Below are 10715 nucleotides of genomic sequence, written 5' to 3'. Positions count from 1 at the left end.
ATTGGCTCAAAACCTGAAAGTTTGCAAAAATTCAAATAAACTAACTCCTCAAAAATTAATCGAAAATTACATTTTAATGTAATGATCAGTGATGTCATTCAAATATTTCCTGACATCGATTCGACGGAATTGTCGCAAACTTTATCTCTACCCCTGAATCAGAATGAAACCCCCCCCCCCCCCTCATCAAAAAAATGCGGCCCGAACAAAACATGCAAATAATATTTTTGCTCAAAGAAAATTAAATTTTTCTGAACGTTCGGTCCTAATAAAGGCTATTTGCTTAATTAAAGTTGGGTGCTGCAATGAGTTGGAATCAATCAACTAAATTATTTATAGAAGTGTATAAGTTCGTCACGTCAAATATTTCATCAACTGAGCTAATGACACTCAAAATTATTCACCCTTTCGAACAAAAAGAGCTCAAAGTTAGTCTTTATAGAGATAGATTATATCTCAAAATCTTCAAAACAGTTTCTTTTGTTTGCCGTCGCAGATAAGGACGCATGTGTATAGTGGTTGAATAGATTCAAATTGTTCACTTATACTTTGAGTTATATTCAGTTAGTTTGGACGGGCATACGAAATGAAAGTGTTGTTAGTCGGCTGCCTTTGTGCCCTCGTGTCGCTTGTGGCCTACACTGAGGTAATTAATCTTGGCTCTTAAAAAAACTTAATTGATTAAAAAAAACTGCATTCACCGCTTTTCTTACATAATTTTGGCTTTGTTTTGATTCTGCTACTCTCTCGTGAAATCAGCCGTCTTTAGAATATTCTGTCCATTTTTGTCAAAAACAATGCGCAAAAAACTGCTGACAGAATTCTGTTAAAGTAATAAATTAGCTATTGGGGCTTCTACTGTATGTTAAATTGATAGCACAATTTGTACATTTTGTACATTTTTGGTAGCACAATTTGTACATTTTTGCCATAACTGCTCCACAAAAATTGACGAGAAAAAATAAGAGAATTAATTAAGAGAAAAAGATAATAAGAATTAATTAAGAGAAAAAATTAATAAGAGAGCCATTGTGCCCCCTTCTGGACAGTGCCTTTTATGAACCCTAAGTGTGCCGTTATTGAAACAAAATTGAACCAAAACGATTATCCTGTTTTAATGATTTTAAAAGCATTGTGGAACTTTCATAAAGAATTCAACTGGCACACCATCAGGTGTTAATTGTCTTGATCCCACTTGCTGAAGAGAGGTTTAACGTTTTGTGAACGAATGAGTGAATGTTCACATTTGGGTTAAATTTTCGAAATTTTGACAAATTTTGCTAATATTGTATAAAATAAGATAATCAACATTTAAATTGAAAACAGTTTCAGAGCACATGTTAGTTTTCTAAATTGATTGCATTGACGTTCTGCAAATAGTTTGCTTTTTTTCCATAAAGCATTTTTGGCCAATTTTTGCCAAAGCTGTAAATTTTGGCCGATATTGCACATACTTGTTAATTACACTGCCTTAAAAATAAAAGATGCCATTTGAAGGATATTTTTGGCTAATTTAGCTTTTCTTTGATAGGATTAGAGTGAAATCAAGTCGTTTTTCGCTAATTTTGTCCAATATTTGGCATAGCTACACCCCAAAAAATGATGACAGGGTCCTATCAAACTATTGAGAAGGCTATTGAGGCTTCCGTTCAGGACAAAAATGTACTTAAGTTACAGGTCGGCTACATTTGTTGATATTTTGGCTGCCCATTATTAAAATTGAGCACAAATTAGCTGTAATTAAAGTTCTGTCAGGTTTTTTTGGTAATTAAGTGTTTCATAAAAATTGGCGTGTTGTCAGCAGTTCGTGTCCCAATTTGTTCAATTTTGGGTTAACCATTGCTCCAAAAACTACTAGCGCAAGAAGCGTATAAAAATATGAGAACAATTGAAATTTCTTTGATTGATCTGGAACTACTTTTCAAACAGATCTCTTATTCGCTTGAAACGATTGCCAACCATTTACACTTTTTTACGGCAACTACTTTTATATATGTCAATCCTCTAAGTTTGCGATGCGAATCAGTTACTTATGTTAGAAATATGCTGAATTATGAAAATGGTGATAACAGTTTGTCAATAGTTGATGAAAAAATTTTCAAGCTGTCAATTTGATAGCGTACAAACCTTTTTTTAAAAAATTAAAGTTTCGTTTGTTCCGTTGAAGTTCTATTCTTGCTTTAGTGAGTGCTCTGGTATCAATTGAAGAAACTCAGATCCAGATGAAATGTCTGCGTTTTGGCTGTTAGCGTTGGCAATGGAAGTAAAAGTGCCTTCCAGTCGACAAACAACACTTTTTAAAGCGCGCAATGTTTATCGTCCATATTCCAATAGTAATTGCTAAGTACGCAAACAACCAGTAACCTGGCTATCTTTCAAAACAGAATTGAGGTAAATATGTTGCCTTAAATCAAATGAAAAATTTTTTTGAATTCCAATAAACATTTATTTAGATGTCTAATTATGAATGCTTTTTCATTTCATTTTTCTACAACAATTTTGGTTGCATTTCTGGAATACAAAAATAGTTTTCAACAAAAATAGTCTTCAACAAAAATAGTTTAACAAAACTTCATCTGGAAACTTTTGGGTCCACAGTTTTTCAAGTGATTATGATGACCACAAAGCGTGCTCACTACTGACTGAATTCTAAAGGATTTCCATTTTTACAACAAAAATAATTGAAGTTTTTAAGGAATATATTGACCGGCCTTCTTTAGTATAAAAATATGAGAACAATTGAAATTTTTTTGATTGATCTGGAACTACTTTTCAAACAGTTCTCTTATTCGCTTGAAACGATTGCCAACCATTTACACTTTTTTACGGCAACTACTTTTATATATGTCAATCCTCTAAGTTTGCGATACGATTCAGTTACTTATGTTAGAAGGATGCTGAATTATGAAAATGGTGATAACAGTTCGTCAATAGTTGATGAAAAGTTTTTCAAGCTGTCAATTTGATAGCGTACAAACCTTTTTTTATAAAAAATTAAAGTTTCGTTTGTTTCGTTAAGGTTCTATTCTTGCCTTAGTCAGTGCTCTGGTTTTAATTGAAGAAATTCAGATCTAGAAGAAATGTCTGCGTTTTGGCTGTTAGCGTTGGCAATGGATGTAAAAGTGCCTTCCAGTCGACAAACAACACTTTTTAAAGCACGCAATGTTTATCGTCCATATTGCAATAGTAATTACTATTGCTAAGTACAGAAAAAACCAGTAACCTGACTATCTTTCAAAACAGAATTGAAGTAAATATGTTGCCTTAAATCAAATGAAAGTTTTTTTTGAATTCCAATAAACATTTATTTAGATGTCTAATAATGAATGCTTTTTCAATTCATTTTTCTACAACAATTTTGGTTGCATGTCTGGAATACAACAATAGTTTTCAACAAAAATAGTCTTCAACAAAAATAGTTTAACAAAACTTCATGTGGAACCTTTTGGGTTCAAAGTTTTTCAAGTGATTATGATGACCACAAAGCGTGCTCACTATTGACTGAATTCTAATTGATTTCCATATTTACAACAAAAATAATTGAAAAAGTTTTTAAAGAATATATTGACCGGTCGTCTTTAATTCAATTTTTCTTCATAGAATCGTAGTTAACGACAGTATCGGATTCGTTTTTCAAAGACGTTCAAGTTTACTTTTGAGGATAAGTAATAACTAGAAACACTAATCACGGTTCGTGTAGAAAAACAATATGTGAAAATTTTATTTTATCCTTAACGCATGTTATGTTATCTAGGATTTGCAGTCTTTATGTTTTATGAATCATTCAAAAATTTTTGTGAAATTTTTTGATCTGCAAACAATCTCACTAATTTTATTGTTCTCTCTTTTTTGCAGTCCGAAGATTTTAGATTAATGTGCCGTTTTATCATTTTTATCTATTCATGCATTTTGATTTACGTTGAAGTCAAATAGGAGTAATTCATGGCTGTGATTTCAGTCTTTCTTACTCATCAAAGGGAGGAAGGAACATTCAAAGCGAGTTGTCGGTTAGGCAGTTTTTAAGCGAAATTTTTAGTTACTAATACATCAGTTTCTCAAAAAGAAAGCTTTTAGTTCTGGTAGCTCTTGAACGTTTTTATACTTTCCTAATTTATCTGTTATTTTAGTTCTTTCTTGCACTGATAAAATATTTTTTGTTTAGATTTTTATTGTGCATTTTTCTGTTTTGAAATCACGTGTTCCAACAATTTTTTCGCAAAGCAATATGAAACTTTTGCATATTGCTTGGTTTTGATACTGCTGTTGTTATCTTGCAACTTAGCTGCAGTTTTTGGGCGTCTAATTTGCTTGATAATGATGCTGTTTTGAATTGATTAAAAACGCTGGTTTAGAATCAATATTTTGTGTCAGCTCGCGGGCTTATTTTGCTGCCCTTGTTCTTCTGATTTTTTGCCAGTCCTTCATTGCAATCTTTGTTTTTTCAGATATTCCGGGACTTCTTGTTTCTACTCTTTTAATCAATTTGGTTAAAATTCTGTTAAAATACTCTTTGTGAATAATCAAATTTCTAATGAAAACAGCATTTTCTAAGCCATTTTCTTTGGCAGTATAATTTGTCGTGAAAGTAGTTTTGGCACAAATAACAATTCTCTAAGAATTGCTTTTCGGGTTCATTGTTTTTCAAGCCTAAGTTTCAAAAAGTTTACAGCATTTTTCAATTATTACCCACGTTCAGCAAATTTCAGCAAGCACTCTTCAACTGGGATGACGATTTTGATATACAGTTAGCGTAATTAGATTCCACATTTTCAAATTCTTTTTCAAATAACGAACCATTTTCAAGCTGAGCATTATGCAACGTTATATTTTTAGGGGGTGAGTAAATGTACTCAATTTTGCGCATCTTAAATAGGGTTTTAATAACGTTTCTATCTCTGCCGCATTTGGGCAATCACTACGACCCAAGAAGAGGTGCGCGACCCAAACCAGTTCTGATCAGACTGACTGGGGTCACGCAAGGTAAGTAAAAACGCGACCCTTCCACAGATTTTGGCAGGACTACCTACAGTCTGGAAAGTTTGGTCAGAGCCCCGCCCAGAGTCTGGATAGTGTGCTCATAGCGTGGTCTAGAGTCTGGATAGTTTTGGGGAATGAAGAAGAGAGATAATTAACCCCAGAAGTTACTGTTCTTTTCGAGATTATTTCCCAATTATAACCTGCGGAAGGTGTTGCATTCTTCAGGTGTGTTGTTCAGAACCCTCTGGAGGAAACAAATTGAGTGACCCTTTGAAGTATGCATCTCTCATTGTCTACTTTGAGGCTGGATGCCCTTACTGCACCCGATTCTTTGCAGAGATCTTGCGACCCGCCTGTGATGAAATCGGTTCCATCCTTATGATCGACTTTGTGCCCTGGGGAAATGCCCACGTAAGCATGCCAAAGCATTACTCTGCCAACGTTACTTGTCAAATAGCTGTTTTTAGCGATTATTCTAAAATATACTTATAATTATAATTTTTGAAATTTTTATACTTACATTTTTTTATTATTATACTTAAAATTTACTCAATTTCTAAGTAACAGATTTCCGCGGAGAAGTAACGGATTTTAAGACCGCTGGTCGGACTTATGAAAAGACTTTAGGTCAACCCTTATTAGGAGGCCGACCGTGTATTTAAGGTAAGGAAATACACCACCCCCTGACAATGTCGATGCCTCTTGGGGGGGGGGGGGGGGGTCGTTTGGTGCTCGGTTGGGGGGCGTCGACTTGCCTTCTTTCTGATTTTTCTAGTCTGTTCTTTGATGTTTCTCAAAAACCTTAGTCCTCAAAATTACCTTAATTCCATTGTTGTCACGTGCACTTTTGGTTTCAAATTTCTTGTGTTATGAATCAATATCTCTTAGTTTTCATGGATTATGACAATTTTGCGGTAAATGTTTAGCGCCAATGAAAAAGAAGATTATCGATGTTGATAACACTCAACCCCCCCCCCCCCTCGAGGTCAACTTTATAAGTCTTTTCATAAAGTTGACCTCTCAACTGGGGCGGTAACAGTTTTGGTGCTCGGTTGGGGGGCGTCGACTTGCCCTCTTTCTGATTTTTCTAGTCTGTTCTTTGATGTTTCTCAAAAACCTTAGTCCTCAAAATTACCTTAATTCCATTGTTGTCACGTGCCCTTTTGGTTTCAAATTTCTTGTGTTATGAATCAATATCTTTCAGTTTACAAGGATTATGACAATTTTGCGGTAAATGTTTAGCGCCAATGAAAGAGAAGATTATCAATGTTGATAACATTCTCGGGGCCTGCCTAACCTAACCTGGTTGGATTGGTTTCGGGAAAACCTGTGCTAATCTCAAAGCTGGGCGGGTTAGAAGACCTAGAGCGGTTTTTACTTCACAAGATCTAGCAGTTTGGTCGGGGCCGGTGAACGTCCTTGTCACGCGTCCTAAGGGCCAATTTCTTCTCGGAGTCCACTCTTCCAGTACCCAAACAACATCGTTGACTTCAAGCTTTTATTCTGGGTTGGTCCACTTCCTTCGGGTGTTCAGGGTAGGCAAGTATTCTCGGACCAGCCTCTTCCATATTGCGTCCAATCGTTGTCTGATCTGCGTCCAACTTTTCGTCTTCAGTGAAGGGTTCTCGTTGAATACACAGGCTGGTATGTTAGGGAAAGCTCGTCCAAAAAGGAAGTGATTTGGGGTTAGTGGATCTTCGTCTTCGTTATCGCTTCTGACGTGGGTCAAGGGGCGTGCATTAATAATGCATTCTGCTTCTGCGACAATGGTTGTGAAGACGTCCCAAGTCAATTTGGCAGAACCCAAGTTCAGAAGAAGAGCTCGTTTTACTATCTGTACGAGCCTCTCCCACACGTCTCCAAAGTGAGGAGCAGATGGGGGGTTGAGGCGCCATTCAGCTGACTGGTTCAACAAGTTGTTCTTGAAAAAGTTGTGGTCCATTTTGTCTTCTGATTTGTTTTCTGGCACCCAGGAAGTTGCTTCCGTTATCACTGAGTAAGAGCCGTGGTTGTCCCCGTCGAGCAATGAATCTACGAATGGCTGTCATACAAGCTGATGTTGTCAGATCTTCTGTCACTTCCAAGTGCACTGCTCGAGTCACTAAGCAATTGGAAAGACAGATATAGGCCTTCTCTTGTTTGCCTCTTTGAATAACGGTGAAGGGCCCAATATAATCAAGTCCTACATTCGTGAAGGTTACGGGTGATTCGTTTTCTGGAAATCGGGCATCAGGCAGATCTGCCATAGATGGCTGAAGACCTTGTCCTTTAAAACGTCTACATTCAAAGCACTTGTATGAAATGCTGCGTAAGGAGTCTATTAGGCCAAAAACATAGTAACTTTGCTGTACAAAGTTTTTGGCATACTCTGTTTCAAAGTGCATGCAGATTTGATGGCAATTGTCCAGGAATAGTCGGGCGATTGATTCGTTTGCGTTAAGAACAATTGGATGCTTTGTGTTATATCCCAATGTACCTCTCTTTGTTCTGCCGCCAACTCTTAAAATATTATCCTTCAGAAAGGGTGAGAGCGGCAGAAGTTTGTCTTTGGATGGCAAATTCTTGTTTTTATTCAAGAGAGCGATTGAAGGATCAGACGCATTCTGCTGTGATACTTGGATAAGGTGGTTCCTGGCGTTTTCGACGTCGTTGATGTTGAGTGCTCTTTTGGATTTAGTTTGCAAGATTTCGATGAATCGAAACATTTGGGCTGTTGTTTTTAACAACTTCGTCCATTTTGAGAAATTTTTGGCTGCAACCACTGGTTGAATTGTTTGTTGCACCATTGTGGTGTTTGTCTTCTCGGTGTTGAGAAAAGTGCTCCAGTTTTCTTTTGGTTTGAACAAAAATGGTGGTGGGCTTAGCCAATTTTCTTTAATGTCAGCAGGAACAATACCTCGCGAAACGTGGTCGGCTGGATTGCTTTTCCCACTGATATGTCTACAGCTGCTGGTTGGCGATTGACTTTGAATTTCACTTACCTGGTTGCCTACGAAAAATTTGAGTTTTTCTGAGTTCTTGATCCAAGACAGGGCAGCCATGCTGTCACACCGAAATGTGGTATCCTTGAACTCTATAGTATGGTGTTTCTTGTTGAAGTGAGCTAAACGGGTTCCAAGGACGGCGGCTTGAAGTTCGAGTTTTGGGATACTAAGTTGCTTGATTGGAGCAACTTTGGCTTTGCTCATTAGGAAACAGCAAGATACGCCGTATTCAGAGATAATTCGGACATAAGCAACGGCACCATAGGCTAGTTGAGAAGCATCCGTGAAAACGTGTAGTTCATAGGTTTTTTTGGTCGCTACATCTAGTGTCAGACAGCGGGCGATTTCGATGGGGGGAGAGCACATGTAATTGTCTATCCAAATTTGAATTGATTTTTGCTTCTCCTTTGGCAGGCGGTCATCCCATGCTAGACCCTCTTTCCATATCTCTCGTAGTATAATCTTCAGAGTGATGATCACGGGCGCTATAATACCTAGCGGGTCAAAAAGGCATTCAATTAGAGAGAGCAGTTTTCGAACAGTGTAATTCTCTGCGTTGGTATCGAAATTTGATGGTTTTTGATGATAAAATTTGTCAGTTGATTTATTCCATTGAACAGCAATAGACAATGTCATCACCATCGCTGACATTGTCTATTGCTGTTTGCTGATTGAAGACAAATTTTGTCAAGTTGAAGCCGGCTCTCATTAGGGTTTTCTTCAGCGACACTGCGGCTTCTTGTGCAATCTCCACCGTTTCGAAGGAATGTACAAAATCGTCCATGTAAAAACTGTTTTTGACCAGATTTTGAATCGTTTGGTTCGGCGCGAAATCTGCTGCCGTTTTCTCGAGGACAAAAATAGCTGTTGATGGTGAGCATCGAGCGCCAAAAATGAGACGGGTGTACTGGAATTGCTTCACGCTGTGATTGGTAGGCCAGAGAAATCTCATTGAAGGCTGGTCTTTCTCAATTATACCTACTTGCATAAACATCGCCTCAATATCGGCGCTGATTGCAACTGGATTTTCTCTGAAGCGAAGCAGGAGACCAACTAGATTGTTGATCAGGTCTGGGCCTGTCAAAAGGTTACTGTTCAGAGAATTCCCTTTAAAAACAGATGCAGCATTTGAGGCTCGCCGTACCTTTCCAGGCTTTTTGGGGTTGTGACTGGGTGATGTGGTAGGTACCATACGCGGCTAGGGGCGATGCTAGAGAAAATAACTGGCTTGACATAACCCTTCTCGATGTCTGTATTGAGTGTCTTCTGATACATCTCTTTCAGCGGCTGATCTTTGCTTAGTTTCTTTTCGAGGCTTTGAATTGGTGCCTTGGCTACAGGATAGCTGTTCTCCTAATATACTTTTTCTTTCCAGAGGAGACCAATTTCGTACCTCTCGCCTGTGTGCCGCACTGTATCATTCAGTATTTTTCGTGCTCTGGTGTCATCTTTTGACAAAGGCCTTTCATTTTCATTTTCCGTTCCCGATGAATCTATCTTCCAGAAGCTGGTTATTTAATCTGCCAGAGGATCTTCGTTTGTTGTGAGCGTCATTTCTCTGTCGAATGCTTCATAGCTAAGAGAAAGGAAGTTGGTTCTTTGTTGATCCTCATGGCCGAATTTGATTGGACCAGTTATAGTCCAGCCTAACAGATTTCTGATTGCAAATGGCGTGTTTTTGGGTCCCTGTAAAAACTCTCTCTCGAGGATGTACTGTGTTGCGTCAATTTCAAGTAATATTGGGATGCGATTGTTTTCCAGTTGTGGAAAACTGATGTGTTGCAAATGAGGATGTTTGCTGCAAACATCATTCAGTTCTGAAACGGGGGCATCATCAAGATGCCAATTGTTAATTGAATAAACGTAATCCAAGCGAAACAGTGGTTTTTTCCTGTTAAAGGGTCCAATATCAATTTGTACATATTTGGCTTCCATTGAGGAATCACCAATGGCTGTCGAAACGCTCAGTTGATTCCAGGCTCGTTCGTGCTGCATTGAGTTTGGTTGCCATGAGATCGAAAACATATGATATCGTTCTGCAGCTGTCAAGTAAAGCATAACATTCGCATGTTTCCTTGGGACCGTAAAGTTTAATGGGAACCATAGGAAGCTGATTTTTAATTTTTCGAGGGAAAACTGGCGTATAGATTGGTGATTCCGTTTCTCTGCTGATCTCGTCAAAGCACTCGCATAGTGGTAATTCTTGTTGAAGAGCGTTTGTTTTTTGCTGTGAGACGTAATTGTTGTCATGTAGCATTGAGTGGTGTTTCCGTGAACAATGTCTGCATGAGACTTTCGATGGACATGGTTTTGCGTTATGGGTTGAGCTAAGACAATTGTAGCATGGAAAATTTTTTTGACTTCAGCATTACGTTCAAACGGTGACATATGCAGAAATTTTGGACACTTCCCTATGTAATGATCTCCTTGATCGACCGGACAGTTTAAACTCCTGTTTTGTTGAGATTGTTGTTTCTTTGGATTGAATGGTTTGTGAACGAAACTACTGTTGTTGCTTTCAAATGTTTTAGCTCTGTTAGCGTTGTGATAATGTTCGTTTGCGTTCTGGTTATCATTGTTCGGGCTTTGGTTGTGGTGGTTCTTGTTGTAGCCGGATTGGCTAAATTTTTGGTTTCCGTTTCTTTCTTTGTGCCTGAAATTAGATTTATGGTTAAGTTTACCTCTATTGCGGTCGTTCATGTCGTGATTTCCGTTGTTCGTGTCGTTGCTGGAAAAACTGTTGTCCTGTAGATG

At 37.9% G+C, this 10715-nt stretch overlaps 1 protein-coding gene across 1 annotated transcript in view; it reads left to right on the top strand.

Moving 5' to 3' along the window:
- Window positions 1–477: 477 nt before the first annotated feature.
- Window positions 478–10715, top strand: part of LOC142343873 (gamma-interferon-inducible lysosomal thiol reductase-like) — a 34928-nt gene continuing 24690 nt past the window's right edge. The window contains exons 1-2 of the mRNA XM_075395247.1: window positions 478–646; window positions 5203–5388. Of these exons, the coding sequence (XP_075251362.1) occupies window positions 587–646; window positions 5203–5388 (246 nt within the window). The 5' untranslated portion in view covers window positions 478–586. The remainder of the gene's footprint in view (window positions 647–5202; window positions 5389–10715) is intronic.

The sequence above is a fragment of the Convolutriloba macropyga genome, chromosome 8 (assembly GCF_964194025.1).
Source record: "Convolutriloba macropyga chromosome 8, txConMacr16.3, whole genome shotgun sequence".
Taxonomy (NCBI): Eukaryota; Metazoa; Xenacoelomorpha; order Acoela; family Convolutidae; genus Convolutriloba; species Convolutriloba macropyga.
This window is presented reverse-complemented; position numbering and strand designations above follow the sequence as displayed.